Source organism: Formica exsecta, unplaced genomic scaffold (assembly GCF_003651465.1).
Source record: "Formica exsecta isolate Colony F162 unplaced genomic scaffold, ASM365146v1 scaffold211, whole genome shotgun sequence".
NCBI lineage: Eukaryota > Metazoa > Arthropoda > Insecta > Hymenoptera > Formicidae > Formica > Formica exsecta.
The window spans coordinates 1,113,604-1,138,254 of NW_021849408.1; the positions used below are offsets into that span (position 1 = coordinate 1,113,604).

Consider the following 24,651-nt stretch of genomic DNA (forward strand, 5'->3'; position numbering starts at 1 on the left):
GAAGGTGGCGGTTGCGGACAGCTAGGCAGAAAATCGGAGGAGACAGGTTGTCAGGGCAAAAAGAGAGGAAGAGAGAAAAAGAGAGAGAGAGAGAGAGAGAAAAGCTATGATTAGCCGACGCGCATCTCCAGCATCTGCGCTTCCCAACACGTGCATCGAGCACGTGTACCCGTCGCCGTCACTGTGCCGTTCTACACGCGTCTGTCTATCTATCCGTATGTCTGCAGCGTCGGTACGCCTGCCAGGAGCCGTCACGCTGTCCCGTCTTCGGTCGGCGCGCCGCGTCCTTCCGTTCCCCGCCGCTGTCCTCATCTCTCCGACATGTAAAGAGGCGCGACATGTAGATTTTTAGAGTAACGTGAGAACGCACGAGTAGCATATTGATCGTCCCAGATTTTACATTGAAAAAGATGTATCACACAGGAAGCGTGTCCTTTGAATTGAATTTATTTATCTTGATTTGGAGTGATGTCAGATGAGGAGCACTTGATATACTTGGATACACGTCAGATCCGTCTTGATTTTTCGTTGAAGATATTCCTAAAAGGCGGCACGGTCCTTTGAATCGGACTTATTTGTTATGTAATTTAGTCTTCAGTTCGTAGAATTCATTTGAGAGGTCGAGAGAAACTCGATACATGATCGCAGTGAAGCTGAAATAGTAAATATACATACACGTTAAAATTAAAAGAATACGCGGTTTTTAAATACTTCAGATAATGAGATATAAAAAGCACTGATTATTCATCGAGGAAATTATTTCTGGAAGAAACACGCGTCCTTTGAATCGATTGTTTGAATTGCGCGAATTTGATTAAATGCATTGATCCTCGTATATTTTCGCCAAAGGCAACAACAAGTCATACATATCCTATAATCTAAAAAAAGAAGTTAATCGAGTCGTATAAATATTTTAATCTATTGCAGAAACATGATTACAATATCCTGGGTATTAGAGACTCCAATTTTTATTTTTCCGTCAAAATATCTATTATTCTGGCTAGAGACAAAGATACATGATCATTCTATCTATGCTGTTTCATCACAATTTCTATTTTTATCAAAATCACAGAATATTTCATCCCCAAAATTCAACAATAAAATCGACAGCAAGAACACCAAGAGTTTTTTTTTCTTCTGCGTAGGTATGGTTCCAGAATAGGCGAGCAAAGTTTCGGCGAAACGAGCGGAGCTCGGCGATGAACCGCGGCGTCTCCGCGGGTAGAGAGATGGAAGCCGCGTTACCGCTGCGTCCCATCAGGGTGTCGCATACCTCGCAGCACAATGCGGAAAACAATACGGAATCATCGCAGAACGCGACCACCCAGGTAACGGCCCAATATTCTTACGGCGATTATTGGAGAACGACGCCGCAGCATTACGCGATGCAAACCGCCGGCTGTCACGGCTTCGCCGCGAACGGCGGCCTGGCGAACGTGAGTCTGCCGCCGTACCATCACCATCATCACCATCATCATCACCAGACCGACATCCACCACGGGCCCCTCGACGGACCCACCGTGAACAGCCTGAACGCTCTGAGACTGCGAGCACATCCCTATGGCTCGACGTATCCGGCGATGCACGCGAGTATGTGATATCGTTCGCAGGTATCGAATCTGCGGAATGGGAATGTGTAGTACATTTGAATTGCGCTTAACATAATCTCATTCTGGAGACGCGATGTGAGGAACCATTCATCCCAGATGTTGTCGAAACCAAAGATAAAATTTGACTGTCAAAAATAAATTTAAGATCGCGACCTGAGATGTTGGGACTCCAAGGATGCTAAACGTCTCGCACAGTATCGGGATTTTATGTGCAAAGGTGATAATGCAAATGTTCTGCAGATTATCGCTATAAAAACGTTCATCGTATGCCTTAACCAATGATAATCATTAGATAATGGTTAGATTAAGTTTAAACTGTAAGTTTTGAACACACAGGGTAACGAATAAATAAGTCATCTTTTTCCCGTCGATAGAATAGCATGTTAAGTTACGAGAAAGTATATATTGATATCATAATTATTAATCATAAATACAGTAGAACGTTATTCTACACAAAGTTACGGCCTTATTAGATATGTAGACGGTATAGACAAAGACACTGTCGTGCAATAAAAACATTGAGATTGAAGAACTTTTTTCAGGTATGTTTTCTTATATATATAATAAAAAAAAAAAGTACAACACCATACAGATATATATGTATAACAAATACATGTATATATGTACACATATCGAAATATATTGGCACAGGATTAGAATACAGTCAGCCGGCGTATATTGGTCGCATCTGTCTTAATAAAAAAATTCATTATTCTCAACCCTCAGCAAGTATACAGATCTTTTTAACGGAATTAAAACTTTGGTATAATTAAAGATAAAATATAGATAATATAAAGTATTATATACACATAAAAAGAGAGTAATACATGATTAAAATTATTCATAAATTTTCTAATACTTCTTTATGGAATAATTTAAATTTAGATTCTAAAACCTAACCAAATTTATAGTACACTTGCTGGAAATTAAATATTTGCAATATCTATTTCGACTATCTTGGACTATGTAACGTCACAATTTAATAAAAACATCACTCAAAAAACGTCGAAAAGATATCTATATAAAGCATTTAAAAAATTACGTTTTTTAACTGTCTATTCGATATCTTCAGGACATTCTTCAGCAATACGTATTGCCATAGTAAGTATTAGAAAAAATACTTAAGAACTTTAAAACCTTTGGAACAATTTCATCGAGTATCCAAATAGTCCAAGATCGATTATTTCCAACATTTTTATATATATTTCTCAATACTATACCGTTACTTGCACGTTCTGCACAATATTGCTCCAGTCGAGCTTGGAGGGCACCAAATAGAAAGCCGGCGCGATCTTGCTACCGCAAGGACACTGGCTGCCAGAGATCCAGCTGTATGCGCCGAGTTTCGTGTTACATTTAGGACAATTCAATTTGCCTTCAACAGTATGTGTGATGTTGGGCATCCAAGCCAGAGGTTCCACAAAATAGATTTTGTCGCATAGCTCGACGCGCGTCGGTTCTTCTTTTTTCAGCACTAGTTTATCACAGTTCTCGACATCCTTTGGACTTTTAACGCTGATGTGCCGCCAGATCTGTTTCTCGTGTGGTGCATGGGGTAGAATATTGCTAGCGCTTGCTACGATACGGCGACATTTCTTGCAACGATAAACTGTCGGCTCGGGACGCACGGTTGTCAGTGCGGGATCTGGTTTCACTAAATCAATGCAGCTCTGAGGAAGAATGCGTGCCTTGCGCACCTTGTCGGCGGCAATCTGTAATCTGTACATCTTGAATTGCACATTGGTGCTATCCACGCCATAGCCCATATCCTCGTAAAGTTGCAACTGCGCCATGAAGCCAGGATTCGGCGCGACGAATCGTCGTTTCGACTTGACCATCTGGAATGCGTCCGCAAAGCTCAACTCGCGCTTCTTCATAATGTATGCGATCACTATGGAAGCGGATCGCGACACGCCGAAGTAACAGTGCACCAGTACCCTGCCATTGCACTCGAGAGCACGGTCGATGAACTCGTAGGAGTCCTCAAAATGCGTTAAAAGATCTTCTCGCGGCATATCTGTCACCTGAATATACTTAATGATTAAATTGGGGAGACATTCCTGGATCTTCCTTGGCAACGGACAGGAATCTATTGTCAGTATATGAGTCATTTCAACTTCCTTCATCCAGTTCACATCCGTTGCAGCTGTGAGATTACCCAGAAAGAGGCCTGGCTCAATCTCATCGAAACTGCATGGACCAGCATCAAAATCTTCTCTTGTCAACTTATTCGCATCATCTTGCGCCATTCTCAGCACTCTGTAATTATGAGTGAAACTATAGAGTATCTAAATCTAATTTTATAATTAAAATCATACGTCTACTCTATTATTCAGTATTTGAGTTATTAAGCATCCAAAATATAAATCGCAGATCAAATTGTAAAGTATTCAACATTTATAATCTTTATAACAATTAAAAAAGAACAAAAAAGTAAAAATATAGGATTTAAATATAGATGATTCATACGTGCAGAAATTTCTGGCAAATATATTTGTTATCAATTTCTAAAAAGAAAATGGTATTCAAAATTTTTTAAACATTTATTTTCTCCTTTTTCTTGAGGAATATATATTGAAAACTCAGAATTATGTTACAAAATTTAATTACACCTTGCATTAAATAGGAGAAGACAATAAGCATTGCAATAATTAACTGTTAATGAGGAATGCAATGTGAACAAGACAAAATAAATAATGTGAAATATAAAACAGACTTGCCTGGACAAAGAAAGGGTTATTCTTGTTAACAAAAACATATGAGGCAATATGCATTAAGGGCCATCGAATCTACTTTGGGGAGACATGCCTTTTTATATAGAAAAAAATTGCATCGTTGATTTATGTTATTACTATCACTACTATTACTATTCTAATATCATTCTTATTAAAATAAATAACAATATTACAATTTTTAGAATCAATTGCACATTCTACATCGCACATCATACATCCAGTCTGGTCTGTTGATCAGATGATCGAGTCGGGTTTTTCGCGCATGCAGGCATGCACGGCAAACACGATATCAATAAAGACCGTGTTCCAAAATTCACTGCAGTACTGAAAAACTCTATAGTTCATGTTACGTATATTATAGATTTCCAATACTAGCAATGAATTCTGGAACACGGCCAAAGTATCTAGAACAAGAAAAACGATGATTCCCCTAAGATTATAAACATACAAGAGAGAAGCACTAATTATATGAAAACATCATATCAAAGAGTTATATATTGCAAATTGCAAGCCAATCTGTGATAATCAACACTGAAAAATTAAAGAGGGGGGAATTTTGTTTCTAATAAACTCAATTGAAAAAAATTTTAATTAAAAAAAAAACAGATAGATCCCATAATTTTTAATTTAAAAAAATTTATGTACGTTTGGCCTTCTTCGATATTGCTTTATCTATGTTGGATTTACGTTAGATGACGTATGACGTCACATCAGCTCTCTTGCCCTTGCCTTTTTCGACGTGCTGTGCATGCCGAAAAAGTGAGGTTAGATTAGGCGTGTGACCAACTGGGGCACGTTACAGTGTGCAAGAATAGGCGTCATCAACAAGCGATGTCGAGCAAGACCAGGAACAAGAATAAGAACAATGACGCGATCGAAAATGGGGCGGCCGACGATGTCGCGAAGAAGATCGCGGACGTGGAACTCAACGAGGACACGCCGAGCAAGAAGCTTACGCACAAGGAGAAGAAGAAGCTGAAAAAGCAGCAGGAGTATGAACGGACGGTGGAGATGATGACGAAGGCTGGCGGCCAGGGTCATAGTGAACTGGAGTCAAACTTCACGGTCTCGCAGAGCGAGACACAGCAGCGTGGCAATCAGCAGCTGGACCACGCGGTCGACATTAAGGTGGAGAATTTCAGCATAGCAGCCAAGGGCAAAGAGCTCTTCACCAATGCTAGTCTTCTCATAGCGCAGGGCAGACGTTACGGCCTGGTGGGACCTAACGGGTACATTACTTTTCCTTTCTTTTTACTGTTTAAGATATTTATATGCAAGTTTAGGCTCAGAAGATCAAGTTCTTGAAAGATCTCTAAAATGACGATTTAAATATTTTATAAATATATTGTAACATTTTAAACATATATTTATGTATGTGTATATATATATGTATATATATTAATGAATACTGGATTAAATGTAATATATTATCGCAATATTATCTTATATAGTACTTGTTCCTTATAAAAATTATACCATTTTTGACATATAATTTTATTACAGTCATGGCAAAACTACCTTGCTCCGCCATATAGCCAAGAGAGCCTTCAATATTCCAAGCACCATAGATGTTCTATATTGCGAGCAAGAAGTTATAGCGGACGATACTCCGGCTGTAGAGGTAGTTCTGAAAGCTGATGCAAAGTGTACAATGCTTCAGGCTGAGTGCAAAAAACTGGAGGAATTGACAGAGCAAGGGGATACTACTGTGCAAAGTAGATTGCAGGAGGTCGCTATCATTTATTTTTATAAATCTTGAATGTTAAAAAGTAACCAGAAGGTTTAGGAAATAGTAATTTGTCACTTTATTATCTATCAGTTTTTTTTCTATGTTGGATTCCATGTTTCTTTTAAGTAAACTGTACAACTGTGGAAATAAATAAATAAATAAATTATAGATGTATATATATATATATAAAATACAAATTATATTTTCAGGTTTATGAGGAGTTGAAAGCCATTGGTGCAGATTCAGCAGAGCCACGAGCCAGACGGATCCTCGCTGGTCTGGGATTCAATCGTGCTATGCAAGATCGTGCGACAAAGAATTTCTCTGGTGGCTGGCGAATGCGCGTCTCGCTCGCAAGAGCACTCTTCTTGGAACCCACATTATTGTTGCTAGACGAACCTACAAATCACTTAGATCTGAACGCAGTAATCTGGCTGGATAATTATTTGCAGGGCTGGAAAAAGACCTTACTTGTTGTATCACACGACCAGAGCTTTTTGGACAATGTGTGCACGGACGTAATACACTTAGACCAGCAAAAGTTGTTCTATTACAAGGGAAATTATAGCATGTTTAAAAAGATGTATGTACAGAAGAGAAAAGAGATGATAAAAGCATACGAGAAGCAGGAGAAGCGGTTGAAAGATCTTAAGGCATCCGGTCAGAGCAAGAAGCAAGCTGAGAAGAAGCAAAAGGAAGCTCTCACCAGGAAGCAAGAGAAGAACAGGACGAAAATGCAGAAGCAGGAAGAGGACAGTGGACCTACGGAATTGTTACAGAAACCAAGGGAATATATAGTAAAATTCAGTTTTCCAGACCCACCACCACTTCAACCTCCAATTCTTGGTCTTCAAAGTATGTAATTAACTCTTCTGTATTCATAATTATCATTAAATTATATTTGTAATAAATTAATAAGAAAAAGTTTGCTCACACATAAAAGAAAAAGAGAAATAGAGAGAGAACAAAAACTTTGTTTAAAAATTTAAATTGAACTATTGAAATATTAATTTTATCTTTCAGGTGTAACTTTTGCATACGAAGGACAGAAACATCTGTTCATCGACGCAGATTTCGGCATAGACTTAAATTCTCGGGTAGCTATAGTAGGCCCTAACGGTGTTGGCAAGTCTACCTTCTTAAAATTACTAATGGGCGACATAACACCTCAAAAGGGAGAAAACACAAAGAATCATCGATTGGTAAGTGTAAAATCGTACGAATTAAATAATAAATCACTCTTTTTCCCATTTGACAAACTCAACTTTTTAATGCAAAGCAAGGAATATTTATTTTTATATCTCGGTATTTTTGTTACGAATTATTCTAAATAAGTTTACTCTTTGCAGAGGATAGGAAGGTTTGATCAGCACTCTGGTGAGCATCTGACCGCTGAGGAAACGCCGGCGGAGTACTTGATGCGACTGTTCGATCTCCCGTACGAAAAAGCGCGGAAACAACTAGGCACTTTTGGTCTCAGCTCTCACGCGCACACGATCAAGATGAAAGATCTATCGGGCGGCCAAAAAGCACGCGTCGCGATGGCTGAACTTTGTCTAAACGCGCCAGACGTGTTGATCTTAGACGAACCGACTAATAATCTCGACATAGAATCCATTGACGCACTAGCCGAAGCTATAAACGAATATAAAGGTGGCGTCATTATCGTCTCGCACGACGAACGGCTTATTCGAGATACAGAATGCTGCCTCTATGTAATCGAGAATCAGCAGATCAATGCTACGGACGGCGACTTCGACGATTACAGGAAAGAATTGCTCGAGAGTCTGGGGGAAGTTATCAATAATCCCAGTATAGCCGCAAACGCTGCTGTTCTACAATAATTGTTAGCCAATTAGTAATATTCGATATCTTGTTGGCCAATGATGCAAAAACGATCATTGGATCGCGACCGAAAAGCCTTCTTAAGGACGTCTGTCCATCCTAAAATCACTAGAAACGAATTTTGTATTATAAATATGCCAATTATGTGAATTTAAAATTAAATCTTTAAAAACATGAAGCTTCTGTTGGCTGATTGTTTTCATTTATCTCATTTTCTGTTGATCAACTAACGATGACTAATATTGATATAATATACTTAAATTATATCTTCTTGTTATCGAGAGTATAGGTTTATAAATTTGTAAGTTTTATTTTAAAATGAATTAAAATATTAGAAAAATTATTCTGACAAAAATCTCAAAATCTAATCGTAAAAATTATCTCGAAAAATTCTCTAACAAAATAATATGAGAACTATATATATATACAGAAAAAAAAATTCCATTTAAGGAATATAATTTATATATTTTTAAGAAATATAAGGTATAACATAAAAAAATACAATTTAAAAAAGAATAGAAAATAAATTGTTTTATTAAATTTAAAAACATACATTTTAAAATACTTAAAAAAATACATCTACTCTTTCTTCTATTAACAATTTTGATGGTTTTACTCTTTTTCAATATCGAATTATTCGACAAAAAACAATATATTATAAAATATTGTAATAAATGATTATTCTCTCTCCATAAGGGAAAAAGAGTCCTCATTAATAACTATAATAGGATATTTATCATGCTGTTTTGATTGTTTTTTCAAAGGTTTATTTTCAGTATCCTTGATATCTGTAGCAAAATGTACGATCTTTTTGCTAAATTCTTTCTGATCATTTACACATTCATCTACCATTGGTTTTTCTGACACCCTTAAATTTTGTTGACATATAGTATTCGCCGGCGTGAGATTATTAGATATAATTTTTAAATCATCACCGATTTTTTCAAAATCAGCATTAGCAATACTAACATTAAAATTTTCAAGAACTTCTAATATATTTTTATTATCATTGTTATTTGTCTGTTCTGATTCTAATTGCGTTTTTATAGCCAAAATTTGAACCTAAAAGATATATAATTTGTATAAAAAGTCTCTGAGCGAAAAATAATTTTTTTTTACAGAAATGGTTACTTACCTCCATAGACATTGCTTTAGATCGCCAGTAACGAAGCTGCTTTGAGATATTGTGATTTGCTTCTTCTTGTATTAACATTTGCATAATTTGTTTTTCCATTTTTTCATTCAATTCTTTTAACTCCTTTTTCGTTTTAGCCACCAATGATTGAGCGTAACTAAAAGTCAAAACGTATGTATAATTTTTATAAACACCAAATAGAAATAATTCAACCAAATAAAACTGTTTTTGGCTTACTTGAAACTGTCATCTATAGATTGTATTTTTTCCACTTGATTGTTTCTTTCTATTTCAATTTTCAACTTATTCTCAAGATCAAAGATTCTGCTTTTGTATTTTTGCAGAAGATCTGCATTTTCCTGTTGTGTATCAATTACATCAGTTTCCCATTTTCTGATCAAGACAATTTTCTCTGCTGTCAATAGCTGGGTTTCCTTCGTTTTCGTATTTAACGCTCGTTTTGCTTCCTTGTACTTAGTCTGGAGTTCTTTCATTTGATCCAATAACATTTGTCGACGATCTTCAACTTCGGCGAATAAAGAATTGCCTTAAACAGAATATCAATTCTGAAAAAAATTTATAAACGATTATATATTAGAGATTTAGTATCATACTTTACCTTTACATGTATCACTAGTAGGAGTTACTTTTAATGATTCCAATTCCATACGATTAATAGCTAATTCCTCCCGTATGTTTTCTAACGCTTCATTTTTTTCCACTAATTGTCCTGATTTTATCTATTAAAAGATATTTCTAATAAGAGTTTTTTACATCATAATTAAGAAATTAAAAAGTCATATTTATATTATTTTACTTTCAAGAGATTTTCAAGTTCTTGACATTGAATCTCCATATTTGCAAGTTTCTCCTCTAATTGTTCTCCATTTTCTTTCTCATTCTTAAAAAGTGTAGCCAGCTCTTTGTTTTTTTCCTTATATATCGTTACAGTATCATCCGTACAAATAGAAAAATGTGGTTGTTTATTTATATCCTTATATCTTTTTAATTCCTCACGTAAATCTGTAATCTCTTGCATAGTTTGTGTAGTTTTTGTTTCTAAATCTGCAATATAATTTTGATATTCTTCTCTCTCAGCTCTATATCTAAAACACAAAAAAAAATACTACATAACTTTACTATCATCACAGTGTTGACATGATTAAAATTTCATTAAAATAAATCTTAAAGAAGTAATATAAATATAAAAGTAAACAAAAAAAAAAAAAAAATAAATAAACATGTATGCATTTATATATTAGAAATTAATTAAGTCAGTTAGTCATTAATTAATTATTAATAGAACAACTATATTTTTTGTACTTTTCTTTCCTCTCGGCAAACATTTTGTCCGTTTTCATTTTATATTGGCCAACCGATTGCTCCAAAGTCTCATTTGTTTCTTGGAGCTCTTTATTCAGTGCTTCGCTGGCTTCCAGCTTGAGTCGTAAAACGTGCAACTCCTGCCGATAACATTCATACTCATGTTTTAGTTTTTTGTAATTATCTTGAATCAAACTCTCCTCCAGATAATCCTCGATCTTTGTATCATTCGCATTCTCGCCGTACAAATCCGGCAACTTGGACATCTCGCGATATATTTCCTCTTCTTCTAGAATGAATTTCCGTCCAAGTGAGACGCAGTATTACAATTATTTTTTTATACGGATTTCTCCGAATGGAACGCAGCACCACGATATTACATTTACTTATTTACTGATATTTACTAACTGTTTCGAATATTCGAATTTATCGGCTATGCCATAGATATATATATATATATATTACAATTATACGGATTTCTCCGAATGGAACGCAGCACCACGATATTACATTTACTTATTTACTGATATTTACTAACTGTTTCGAATATTCGAATTTATCGGCTATGCCATAGATATATATATATATATGTAGATAAGTTGGGCATCGCAATTTTTACAAATGACTGGAAAATTGGCTTTACAAATGATTCGATTGATTGACCAATTAGAAGTTCGTTACGCTTCGTAGCCAATCAGAACAAAGGACTCTGTACCCCGATTGGTCAATCAAATATTTCCAGCGCTTGTAGCGCCAAGATGAACGCACTCGAATGAACATTATGTGAAATACTATGTTCTTTGCTATATCCATGCTGTGAATATTATCTCTATGCTATTCCATTCTGATCATTTGCTATTTGTGTTCATAACCATCAAGATATTAAATGCATTATCGAAATTAATTTCCTGTAGTCCAAAGAAAAAGAGAGTTTTAACATCTGTTAAATTTTTCAAATTTTGATACAATATTTGCGATTGAGTATCGTTTATTCGTACTTCGCAGTATAATCACGGTAAGTGTTCTTCCATAGATGTGTATAGTAGTTATATTTGAATTGTTTCGAAAGTTTTTTGCGTGCAAACTTATCATAAATATTTATTATAAAATCTCAGATATTTATGTATCATATCGTTCGTTATTATATGTCAATCTCGAGTTAAGTTATCGCCGATTTCTGTATATCCGGAATCGAATCATCGGAATCGTCTTCGTGTATTTCAAGTTTTTTTCTTGCTAAAGCGAAAAGCCTCTTGTTAGCAAAAGTAAAATTCATAAATTGCGTAGATATTATATCTATTATATTGTATATATCATAAATAATAATATTTATATGTAAATAATATTAGTAATAAAATACTAATAATAATTACTACATTATTAATAGTAGTATATTATTGTATAACGATATTCTTTTGTATAATATTGAATTTATTTCAAACTTTTCAGCACGCGCACAATTGTGATTCAGGAGGAAGGCTAGGGTTCATAAATAAGCTAAAACGCTCCTAAGGAAAACTACTTCGAGAAGCATCGACGCGCGTTGAGTACGCGCCTAGCCATTTTTCCGTGCGCCTTTTCTTTACCCCTCTCCCACCCCCCGCTGGTATCGCCAACGACGCCTACTTCGGAGCCAGTAGATAGATAGGTTGAAGCAACAGGCTGACACACGGCGGCTTGGCTCGGCGCTTTGGGGCGAGATCTGACACCGCGCATCATCAAGAACTTTTTCCCGATTGGTGATCCGCTGCTGGGAGCGTAGTTGCCAGAGCTGTGCATCATTAACGCGTCGCAGGTTGCCAGATCTTCGTCTTGCTCAGTAGAGTCAACGTAACGCGACGGCGCGACGGTGTTCGGCGGAGCCGAAGCAACAGTCTTCGTCAGTCATCATTCAAGAAGACTGGACGGCAAGATTGAGGAGTCGGTGCCACGACTCGAGAAGAGGATAGTGACTCTCCTTTCTTCCTGTCGTCGCATCGCAGCACTCCTCCATCGCCGTGCCGCATCTTGATGCGAGGGCGACTTCCTCGCCTCGGCTATGCCATAGATATATATATATATATGTAGATAAGTTGGGCATCGCAATTTTTACAAATGACTGGAAAATTGGCTTTACAAATGATTCGATTGATTGACCAATTAGAAGTTCGTTACGCTTCGTAGCCAATCAGAACAAAGGACTCTGTACCCCGATTGGTCAATCAAATATTTCCAGCGCTTGTAGCGCCAAGATGAACGCACTCGAATGAACATTATGTGAAATACTATGTTCTTTGCTATATCCATGCTGTGAATATTATCTCTATGCTATTCCATTCTGATCATTTGCTATTTGTGTTCATAACCATCAAGATATTAAATGCATTATCGAAATTAATTTCCTGTAGTCCAAAGAAAAAGAGAGTTTTAACATCTGTTAAATTTTTCAAATTTTGATACAATATTTGCGATTGAGTATCGTTTATTCGTACTTCGCAGTATAATCACGGTAAGTGTTCTTCCATAGATGTGTATAGTAGTTATATTTGAATTGTTTCGAAAGTTTTTTGCGTGCAAACTTATCATAAATATTTATTATAAAATCTCAGATATTTATGTATCATATCGTTCGTTATTATATGTCAATCTCGAGTTAAGTTATCGCCGATTTCTGTATATCCGGAATCGAATCATCGGAATCGTCTTCGTGTATTTCAAGTTTTTTTCTTGCTAAAGCGAAAAGCCTCTTGTTAGCAAAAGTAAAATTCATAAATTGCGTAGATATTATATCTATTATATTGTATATATCATAAATAATAATATTTATATGTAAATAATATTAGTAATAAAATACTAATAATAATTACTACATTATTAATAGTAGTATATTATTGTATAACGATATTCTTTTGTATAATATTGAATTTATTTCAAACTTTTCAGCACGCGCACAATTGTGATTCAGGAGGAAGGCTAGGGTTCATAAATAAGCTAAAACGCTCCTAAGGAAAACTACTTCGAGAAGCATCGACGCGCGTTGAGTACGCGCCTAGCCATTTTTCCGTGCGCCTTTTCTTTACCCCTCTCCCACCCCCCGCTGGTATCGTCAACGACGCCTACTTCGGAGCCAGTAGATAGATAGGTTGAAGCAACAGGCTGACACACGGCGGCTTGGCTCGGCGCTTTGGGGCGAGATCTGACACCGCGCATCATCAAGAACTTTTTCCCGATTGGTGATCCGCTGCTGGGAGCGTAGTTGCCAGAGCTGTGCATCATTAACGCGTCGCAGGTTGCCAGATCTTCGTCTTGCTCAGTAGAGTCAACGTAACGCGACGGCGCGACGGTGTTCGGCGGAGCCGAAGCAACAGTCTTCGTCAGTCATCATTCAAGAAGACTGGACGGCAAGATTGAGGAGTCGGTGCCACGACTCGAGAAGAGGATAGTGACTCTCCTTTCTTCCTGTCGTCGCATCGCAGCACTCCTCCATCGCCGTGCCGCATCTTGATGCGAGGGCGACTTCCTCGCCTCAAAGTGCTTTAATGTCCGACTCTCGCCATCCGGTCGTCACGCGGAGCCAGGAACAATCGCGATCGTGATTGTATCCGCGCGATGCCGCGGAATCCACCGTATCATTTCGTCAACTTATCGTGCCGTCATCGTCTTCGTCGCTGATGTCGTCATCGTCATTGTTATCGCCGTAGTGACATATTCGAGGAAACGGAGACGACGTGAGTGACTTCCTTCTATCTTTCTCTCGAATGTACGCCCCACGGCGTTTCGGGGAGGCTTCCCGGACGTCCTTGTCTTGACGAATATATCACCGACACGCGTTATCGTCCAAGTGCTAGCGGGTGTCGCTGGTGAATGCAAGACGGAATCTTTGGAGCACTCGAGAGAGCACTCTTCCCCTCCTCTCCATCTCTCTTTCTCTTTTTTCTCAGGTCGTGTATCCTGTGCTCTCGCGCTCGTCACGAGTCTACGCAGGTAGGGCGAGCCGATACGTCGGAGAGGTGGGAGAGACGACGAGGAGAGCAAGTCCCGCAGTCTCAATTGGTGTAGGCCACCCGTAACACACGGAGATCGGGAAGCGCGATTGAGCGGCGAGAGAAGAGGTAGCCAGCGGGGAGGAGGGCGGCGAGGGATTATCCCCATTGGTATCGTGGGGAACGCTGCTGGTATCCAGCAGCGGTGACGGCGACGACGGCGCTTATCCCGATTGTTTTATTCCGCCGCGGCGAGGCGTACAGGTGGAAGCGAGAACGAGCCATCGGCGTCGTCCCGTGGGAATGAGACGATCGTAGGAGAGAAAGGGAAGGTGAGAGAAAACGAGAACGAGAGAGAGGCCTGCTACGTCGCTACGTACACGGATACGCAATATAGGTACGCGCCGTGAAAGAGGCAACCGCGATCGGGAATAGCGAAGTCGGAGCGTTGGAAGCGGAGAACGGATAGACGCAAAAAGAGCGACGAGGACGCGCCGATACGAGGACGAGGGAGGAGAGACAAGGACGCAGATCACTATAAGCAGAGAGGAAGAGAAGGCGCGCGTGCGAACGTGTGATTTGATCCAAAATGGCGCTCAACCAAGACGTGGACCAGTTGTCCAAGAGTAATCTCGTCGTCAGGGTCGACCAGAATTCCGAGTCCGATCTACAGGCGCTATTCGACACCGTCCTCAAACCCGACTCCAAACGGCCGCTACAGGTGCCGTTGCGCATGCGCAATCTGCCGGATTCCTTCTTCAATCCGCCGTCCACCGGCAGCAAGAGTCCCTCGATCTCGCACTCGCGCGAGAACTCCGCGGATTCCGCGTTCGGTACCGCCGTGACCGCGACACCGAGCGCCGGCGGCGCGCCTAACGTAAGTGCCAACGGAAGCGGAAGCGCCGGCGGTACCGCTACAAGTGCCGGCGGCGGTACCGCCACAAGTGCAGGCGGCGGAGGTGTAAATAGCGCCGCAGGTGCGGTAGCAGCAGCCGCCGCTGTAGCCGCGGCCGCCGCAGCCGCCGGTCTCACCGTCGCCCATCCCCGCGCTCACAGCAGCCCGGCCTCCCTGCAACAGACGTACGCCTCGGCGCAACAAGCGTCTCAACACGCGCCGCAGCCGCACGCGCGTCACCATCATCATCAGAAGCAGCGCAGCTACGACGTCATCAGCACGGTCGACGACCTGGGCCCACTGCCGCACGGATGGGAGCAAGCACGCACCTCCGAGGGCCAGATCTACTTCCTCAAGTGAGTAACTCCACGCTGCTTTTTTTCGCGATTTCACGCGATTCGGGAGAGGAAGGTGCGCTACGATCTCAGATCGTACTCTCTTCTTTTTCTCTCACCCCCGAAGGAGGGTAATTTTATATTGAAATCACGTATTTTATGAAAATCAGTACTTTTAAATGTATATTCTTTTCTTTTATTTCGTTTCTTCTTTCAAACGATAACATATACATGATTTCGTTTTCAGATTTCTATTCCCTCACTGCAGTTGAGTTATATATAAATGATAATGTCATATTATGGCATTAGAAGCGAGAAATCGAAGCGGGGAATGTGTACGTTTTTCTTGCATTATACATTGAAATAAGTTAATTGTGTTATATGTTATCATTCGCATTTATATAAAGTCTACTTTACAAATGCTATAAATATAGAATACATACAGATTGAGTTATATGTACATTTCCTAACGTGGAATAATAAAATAGGAAGTTTTTGACATATTTTATTGATCTATGCTATTGACCAAACGGTACTATACAAAAAAACTAATTTATTTCGATGTATTTTGCAAGAGAAAAATTCACACGATTTCTCATTTCTAATGTCATAATGCTATATACTTGCAGTAGGACTTTTAAGAATATCTTGAAAGCTGTAGTTGTAAACATCCTTTCTTTAACTGCAGGACTGATTTTCATAAACAGACATGAACTTTTTCGTTACACGAGATGGAGAATAAGATTTTTTTGTTATACGCACGAAAATATTAGTATTCATTGGGGCTGTAGTTTTAACGATACGTAAAGAGCTTATTTTTATATATGTATAAATCGTAAACATACATTATATTTAAAAAAATCTGAATTTTAAAGCTATGGAAACAACATCTAAAAGTAGTGTAATCATCTAATCGAACCTCTTATCGGATCAATCTATTTGAACGAAATAATCTTAAAAGACCTGAAATACAAAATGTTTCTGTGTACGATCAGAGCACAGTAGAACAGTTTTGTTTTTCTAAAATTGAGCGGACATTTCACGCTATACGCGTCGCTATGGTTCATTAAAGAACGGTAGTTTTGCGACTCATCGCCGTCGGTAATTTTCACTGCATAGAAGTCCCGCATACCTCAAGGCCGACACCGTCTTTATCGCGGAGACTTTACTTACTCGTCTTCTCTCTATTTCTCCTTACTCGTTGCCCCTCCGTGTCCCCATCACTTCTCATCATGGGCGGCGAGGGAAGAAAGATGCGTTCTCTCGGTTCATCCGTTAAGCTTCTCTTCGTTGCTGTTAACATCTCTTGCCTTCGAAACTGAATACACGCATCATGGTGCTCAACATTGAACACAGTTGATGCGAATGTACTAATTAATATATTCGGATACATATAAAAGACATCATTATTAACACAGAATTTTTTAGGATTTTTAAAGAAAAAATATGGTACATATTTTATTTTTATGTTTTATGTCGAATAGACGAAAGTTTCTTTAGAATCAGATCTGTGTATACGAAAAACAATTTCTGTAAAGATGTGTAATTTATAATAAAATAAGAAATATCATGTTCTTTCTCTGTCTCTCTCTTTGAACAACTTCAACGATTTTACTTTAGAGAAAATATGGATGAAAATCATTACTCATCGCGAATATTCAACTTTCAACATTGCAAATCTTTTTTGTTAACTGAAAATTTTTAAAAATTAAAATTCTTTTAATGTTGGTTTATCTAAAATTAATTTCTGTTATGTATATTTGCTATTAACTCATAAATATACGTCTCTTTTGCAAACATTTTATTTATATCTCGAAAATTATCGATTATATTTTTCTTAAAAAAGAAAAATTAAGCTCGTAAAATTGGAAACAGCCTATATATGCTGTATCTCTCGTAACACAATTATCGTTATAAGTAATGACAATCGCTGTTTCAAGGCGCTGTTACATGGGCCCTTAGATTCGTTCCTGGAATATGCTCTTTCACATCTTTCCGATCCTTCTGAAGAAGATGCGTCGGCCTCCCACCATGCATCTTAGTTAGCTTCCCAACCTGCTCCACCTGCGCCACCGTAACTGCCGGGATCATCACGTGTCACCTGTCGTGGGAAACTCCGTCGTCGCTCGCTTCCTTCCATTCTTTGAACTTCAATGAACCTGCCAATGTGGCTCACAATTAGACTAATTTTCTTCAATATTTCTTAAAAATTTTCTTTTCTTCTGTTTTTTATTATTCAAATACAGAGTTTGAATATTAAAATATAGTGTTAAATTCTTGATTTGCACAAACGGCATTTGAGAAAGATATTATTTCTTTTATGTATTGTAAAAAATTATATTCTATCTTAAAGATTTAGAGAGATAGTAGAACCGTATTAAATAGAGGAATAAAAGTTGCATAGTTTTTGTCATATTCATAACTTTTTCAGTTTTTACTGTGTTTGATATCATTATAAAATTAGTTGTAAAATTACTTATTTTATTTGTACAAGTCTAAAGAGAATTAATCGGAAATGTGAAAAAATGTAGATGCTTCGCGTCGTATGTTTTTCTTTTTCAAGAAAAAAGGTTTATTTTAACTTTATCATTAGAACATGTGTGATTAATGTTAAATTCGTGAAATGTACTACATTTTGTATAGGCTCGTCTTGGTGGGTCTCGTTAATAGGAACGGAAATAATTTATAATTATATTTGGAAAAAGCACTTTCATTATATTTTAGTTTTGATTCTTTGCATTATTTTCGAACTATTTTTAACCAAATTTTTCTCGAAGTATTTTTCTACTTTTTCTATCTACAATTTCCTTTTTTTTTTGCCTCCTGCATTCTCATACAAAGATGTCCTTGAGATCTCGAAGAAAGACGCCTTTCTTCGTCTAATCTTTTCATTCAGCATTTTATTTACCTGAACAATCATTTCTATTTCACCCGCAAATTCTCCTACCTGCTTGAAAATCATGGAAACGGTCACGCAGTGAATTTATTTTCGAAAAATACGTTTCCACATGTTCGAGCGAATTCTGTACCATCTTTGTTTGAAAAAAAAGAATAAAAAGAAGAAAAAAAGGAAGATACAGAACTGTAGTGCAATAATTCAATATAAAACGCGTATGCGTCTTTGATCTTCTTGCAAAATCATTTATATAATTTTATCCTTTGACTCTCTTTCCATTTTCGTCTGTGCTTTTCTCATCGAATGCTACTTGCTTAACATATTTGTATAAATTCTGTGTGATAGTCTCTTAAAATTGTTGGGATTGTAATACAATTGATTTCGTTAGGTATATGATTGAATATTTCGAAACTTCGTGATTTTGATGGACAACGTCAAGTAGTCATTAGTACAGCTAACAATAAGATAGACAAAATGCTTATCTCTCAGATACCTAAACATCGTAAAACCCATTAACAATAGGCAAAATATCCTTGAAACACGAGGCAATTTAGAAGATAATGGGTTAATTACGGTTTAATCACGCGCTTCGTGATTTCTACGATCGAAATTTACTTCGTGATATTTTATCGCGTGGAAGGTCAACGGGAAATATGTGATTCGAACCGATAAAATAAAGCACTTTTGCGAAGAAACTCGTCGTATCTAAATGTGTTCATTAATGGTATGCTAAAATTATCTTTTTTTAACGCATTTCGGGAATCACCTTTAATGATTTTCGGAAAAAAGAACACGATAATGAAAAAAACGATTAGTTTCTCATTTATTGTGGCGCGAAAGTATCTCAGAAAATTATTTTAATAAAGGATCATTAGAAACCAATCATTTGCATGGAGGGAATGGAAAGGCTCTTCGATGTGCATCGCATCGGAATTTTCTACCGCATATTACGCCATCAAATTTTCTTGCGCTACATAAATTTATGCGCGAATCGAAAGCGTTGTTCTTGCTCCGTCTCGCGTTTATTCCCGAACACAAAGCTGTACAAAGGAAAGGAAGTGCCCCCTCTCTTTGGCCGATAATTAAGTATTTATCCCGCTATCGATATATTATCGTGTATCTACTTTCGCTCTTATCAGGAGCCGAGTTAAAATCTTTTTGTTCCGAACCGCACGAACGAATCCATCGATTTCGGCGATGTGTCACGAATAAGTTCTCGTCATCGGCTTTCGAAAATTGACGCATCCGTATTTCTTTAAAACGCGCCGATATACGCTGTATATCGTATCGTATTAATGAATTTTCGACATTGTATTTCGACATATCTCTGCGACAATAGCAAGCGTTTTTTTTTACGCATCATGCGTTTTTTCCGCAACCAAGGGATACTGAAATTGATCTTTGATCTTGCGAAAAACGCAAGAGACCTGCCGTAGAAAGATCGCGTATATCTCGTGTTCTTTTTTTTTTTTCATCAAAGTTCAGTTTTCAAACACGCTCCATTTTCTACAGAACGTCGGCGAATTTTGCGGAAGCAGAGTGCTCGTTTTTTTTTCGATAGGCGTAATACGAGGCGCAGCGAGCGTGAGCTTGTTGGTAAAGTGCGCTGCAAAGTGCAGCGAAGCGGGTTGCACGCTCGCTGAATTACGCGGTAATGATCACCGCGGGAAAAGACCGTCCCTTTTCTTTCCTTCCAACAGTGCAATGATGGTGATATTTGTTATTTGTAATAACAACGGATGCTATTTCGATGCCATGTATTTCGAGGGATCTATACTATTTGAAAATTTGGCTTAAATTTAACACATATGTCCCAAACGGTCTGCACAAATTTTTGTATTAATTTAACATAATATGGATATGTTAAATGGTGACACTAATACTATGTTAATATTTCAACATAAAAAATGAATGCAAACTTTGTAATAATTTGAAATAAGTTCTGTGTAAAATCATATTTTTAATGATAAAATTAATTTGGAAAAATGTTATTGATGATCTGTATTTACTCTCACTCTATTGTAGAATAAAATTAACATTTTTTTCTGTAAATTTTAACAGATAAATCCTGTCGCTAATAATACGGAACATATCTATTATGTAAAATTAAAAATATGTGCACATTGTGTTATTTTTATATATTTTTTTTTTTTTCAATTGTTTTAATAATTTAACATTGGAGTTCAATTAACACAACAGCCATATGTTAAATTAATACATGAATGTGTTAAATATTTAACACAAAAATTTTAACCAGCATATTTTTTAACACAAGAAAACATAAATTTTCTAACAGTGTACATTTCGCTACATATCCATTTGCGTGAAAATTAAAGAAACAATACTGTCGAAGTTTCAAGATCTCGTTGACAAATCGATTCTGTCGTTTTACAAATTTCTTTTTACTATATATAATCTTGCCTTTCTACGATATTTCTATACTCTTTTTTTCGAATAATTCTCGTGTTTTACTACTTCTCATTATACATTTAGTTGTTACCTCTCCGTTACTGTTGGTATTTATGATGTTTGTACGCTTTTCATTTTTATGGCACTGCTATATTTTACTTTGGAAGTCAACCATTTCTCAACAATATCGAGTGCGGCAATAATGAAATTGTTCTGTGAAAAAGATGATGGCTCCACTTTAGGCTATAAAAATTGAACTGAAGGACCGTATGCATATATTCATATTGTTGCAACAAATATATCCATTTTTATCTTCTTGATATCGCATTCTAAAAGAAAACTAACTATATTTTTAATATTTCAAACTTTTTAGGAAAGGAGATATAAATATGATGTCACTTTTATTCCCCCGCAAAGTTGATTTTTTTTCCTATAAAAGACTGCAACATATAATAATGTATCGTATATGAATGTATTCTTTCACGAGGCTATATAGTTTATATATATATTTATCGCGAGATATTACTTCATCTGTTGACAAGAGAAGTCTTCTAGTCTTATATTTACTTCTGAATGTAACATTATAATATGATCTTTTTCCGTTCTGAAAAGTCTTCCGAGAAGAGTTACTCACTCGCTCATTCAGTCACTTATTCAATCATTCTTCCTTCTTCCTCTTTTCAAACACGCGTTTGTCCAATTACTGTTAACCGTTCCGAGGCTTTTGGATCTTATCCAGCGTTGGGACTTATTAGAATCTAATTTGCGTAATTGAAACGTGATTTCAGTCGCAAATAAGCCGTTTACTAGTCTGAGAATAAATTTGAATCACATTCCTGTATCTCGCGTATTAATATCGCGCCCATTTCGTATCTTTATTTGAGAAAATACCATACACTCTGCATATTTTTAATCCTCGGTCCATTCCGTTCGTAAAGTTATGAAAAAGAAAAGATATCCGATCACGTGTTATCGATTATTATCGAGTATTTTAACGTGAAAGAACTGGTTGACCCGTTCTGTTTTGTAAAAACTCGATGCTTTATTTTATTTTAGTTCCAAGCACGCGAAGAAAACATGATTCTTTTCTATCACATACCCTGTCCGGACAAATAATTCCAGTTTAGACTAGCTTTTACGTATTCCAATATATTTCACGTTCCTGCATTTCCAGATGCTGTCGTGACAAACATTTGTGTAAACTTAGCACTCTATTTTTAATAAATTAAATTTTTAATACAGAAAATAATATTTTTTATTTGTAGTAACAATAACTTCGTAATCGAAGTCAGAAAAAATATGGCATTTTGAAAAGTTGTTTGTTATCGAACGTCAAGATAAAAAAAAAATTGCTTATGGATCTTGATTCAGAATAATTTATAGTTGTTTATAATGATTTTTCTTTTGTTTGTAATTGCACCGTTTAAAAGTTACAATATATAATATATAGAAAAAAACGCAACTTTTTTGCCAATTCAAAGATATTACGAATTCGCTTGTACTGTTTTTCAGAATCGTTTGTAATTATATTTCTAGCGATTTTTCTGTTGATTTTAATGCCAAATTCATATAAGTGCGATAAATACATCGCGAAAACCGCATAGTACATACTATTTTATCGTATTCGTTGCACATGTTGCACATGTTTCGAAAACATACATTTTTAAATTCTAAAATATGAGATATATATAGCGCTAAATGAAGGAAAATACATATAAATTTAGTCGATAAAAATTTATTCGATATCGAATAAATCAAATTTGAAAACATCTACATATACATACAAACTTTTACAACGAAAAAGAAATAATAATACAGCTGTATACATATACTTTATATGAATAATACTTTTTCTAGAATAATCTCTCACTTAAATCTATAATCATCGATAATGATTTTTATAGAAATCACTAACCATAATTGGCTTAATGACTTTATAGAATTCATTAACCATAATTATTTCTAATCTTAATTATCTAACTAACTTTGTTTCTATATCACAAGTATAATTTCTATTGGTATGAGTATATTTCTTACATGAATCAGTTTCAACCTTTAAATTTGTGATAAGAAGAGCACAAAAAGAATAAAACTTTTATTTATTAAAATTTTTTATGATTATGGACGATATTCGAGCAAAATAAGTTTAATTTTAGGGATAGGGACTTTCAAACCTTTAATTCTACTTTATAGCATAAAATAAAAAATAAATAAAAGAAAAGATACGTCTTCTTTGTAGTGATTATATGATATATTCAAAAATCATAAGTAAATGGAGATCGAGCTCGGAACGTTTCCTTGTCAATCGTTTTATTGGACACAGGTGAGACAATGGCTTTCGGTTAGCACTTGAGCGCGTTCTTATCGCGCTGCTCGTCTTTCGCCAGACAAGAGACGCAAGCATTCCTTCAAGGTTTCCGACGTTTGCGTCGATTCACGTAGCACTTACGGTCGAGTCACGTCTTATCGGTGTAGAATACGCGATACTTCTTGTCTCGGTTGTCGATTGTCCAGGAGAGCTCGAAAAATAACGAACGTGCAAATACATATAAAAAAAAAACTCATCATATTCAACGGGAACAAATCACGCATAAAGAATCAGCTGATGTGTCATTTAAATGAAAGATAAACGAACGATATTATGTTTTTAAGCAATATTACATTTAATCTCTATCGATTTTACGATCATGCGCAAGAAAATTCGCCGCAACGATACGTAATCTTCCGAAATAAACGACATATCTCTATGTTTATAAATCAGTTTCGAGGACAGCTCGATTGCCGGATATTTCTAAATCAAAGTCGGGTGAAAGTTGCACGCGACATCGGTATCCTCTTGTATTTCAAGGTCGGATCGATTAGCGCGAATATATTTCGTTACTCTTCCTGCATTTGCGAGCTTTTGCTCACAATCAGAGTAAATTCGCCGTTTATTCCCGAACACACAAAGCTGTACAAAGGAAAGGAAGTGCCCCCTCTCTTTGGCCGATAATTAAGTATTTATCCCGCTATCGATATATTATCGTGTATCTACTTTCGCTCTTATCAGGAGCCGAGTTAAAATCTTTTTGTTCCGAACCGCACGAACGAATCCATCGATTTCGGCGATGTGTCACGAATAAGTTCTCGTCATCGGCTTTCGAAAATTGACGCATCCGTATTTCTTTAAAACGCGCCGATATACGCTGTATATCGTATCGCATTAATGAATTTTCGACATTGTATTTCGACATATCTCTGCGACAATAGCAAGCGTTTTTTTTTACGCATCATGCGTTTTTTCCGCAACCAAGGGATACTGAAATTGATCTTTGATCTTGCGAAAAACGCAAGAGACCTGCCGTAGAAAGATCGCGTATATCTCGTGTTCTTTTTTTTTTTTCATCAAAGTTCAGTTTTCAAACACGCTCCATTTTCTACAGAACGTCGGCGAATTTTGCGGAAGCAGAGTGCTCGTTTTTTTTTCGATAGGCGTAATACGAGGCGCAGCGAGCGTGAGCTTGTTGGTAAAGTGCGCTGCAAAGTGCAGCGAAGCGGGTTGCACGCTCGCTGAATTACGCGGTAATGATCACCGCGGGAAAAGACCGTCCCTTTTCTTTCCTTCCAACAGTGCAATGATGGTGATATTTGTTATTTGTAATAACAACGGATGCTATTTCGATGCCATGTATTTCGAGGGATCTATACTATTTGAAAATTTGGCTTAAATTTAACACATATGTCCCAAACGGTCTGCACAAATTTTTGTATTAATTTAACATAATATGGATATGTTAA

The 24,651-nt window shown here is 36.9% G+C and overlaps 4 protein-coding genes across 7 annotated transcripts in view; 3 read left to right on the forward strand and 1 right to left on the reverse strand.

The window, feature by feature from the left end:
• Window positions 1-2,189, forward strand: part of LOC115235206 (short stature homeobox protein 2-like) — an 82,590-nt gene extending 80,401 nt beyond the window's left edge. For both annotated transcript variants that reach the window (XM_029806831.1, XM_029806830.1), the window contains exon 4: window positions 1,146-2,189. In XM_029806831.1, the coding sequence (XP_029662691.1) occupies window positions 1,146-1,598 (453 nt within the window). In that variant the 3' untranslated portion in view covers window positions 1,599-2,189. The remainder of the gene's footprint in view (window positions 1-1,145) is intronic.
• Window positions 1,998-10,831, reverse strand: LOC115235205 (dual specificity protein phosphatase MPK-4-like). 2 transcript variants are annotated; one of them, XM_029806827.1, is made up of 6 exons: window positions 10,378-10,831; window positions 9,872-10,160; window positions 9,674-9,794; window positions 9,292-9,601; window positions 9,055-9,211; window positions 8,438-8,981 (listed from the first exon to the last, which is right to left on the reverse strand). In XM_029806827.1, exons 1-6 carry the CDS (start codon window positions 10,641-10,643, stop codon window positions 8,598-8,600), a joined length of 1,527 nt encoding a protein of 508 aa, XP_029662687.1. In that variant the 5' UTR covers window positions 10,644-10,831; the 3' UTR covers window positions 8,438-8,597. The 2 variants fall into 2 exon arrangements, with proteins under 2 accessions (XP_029662689.1, XP_029662687.1); XM_029806829.1 differs by lacking the exons at window positions 8,438-8,981; window positions 9,055-9,211 and adding an exon at window positions 1,998-3,869.
• LOC115235204 (ATP-binding cassette sub-family F member 1) lies at window positions 5,177-8,094 on the forward strand. The gene is made up of 5 exons (XM_029806826.1): window positions 5,177-5,574; window positions 5,849-6,074; window positions 6,284-6,929; window positions 7,098-7,276; window positions 7,424-8,094. Exons 1-5 carry the CDS (start codon window positions 5,177-5,179, stop codon window positions 7,916-7,918), a joined length of 1,944 nt encoding a protein of 647 aa, XP_029662686.1. The 3' UTR covers window positions 7,919-8,094.
• A 1,946-nt stretch (window positions 10,832-12,777) lies between the features above and the next one.
• Window positions 12,778-24,651, forward strand: part of LOC115235168 (transcriptional coactivator yorkie-like) — a 28,059-nt gene continuing 16,185 nt past the window's right edge. Inside the window, exons 1-3 of one of the 2 annotated variants that reach the window (XM_029806773.1) lie at window positions 12,778-12,865; window positions 13,300-14,084; window positions 14,298-15,590. In XM_029806773.1, coding sequence (XP_029662633.1) covers window positions 14,929-15,590 — 662 coding nt within the window. In that variant the 5' untranslated portion in view covers window positions 12,778-12,865; window positions 13,300-14,084; window positions 14,298-14,928. Of the gene's footprint in view, window positions 12,866-13,299; window positions 15,591-24,651 lie in introns of both variants that reach the window. The other variant, XM_029806774.1, reaches the window with a different exon arrangement.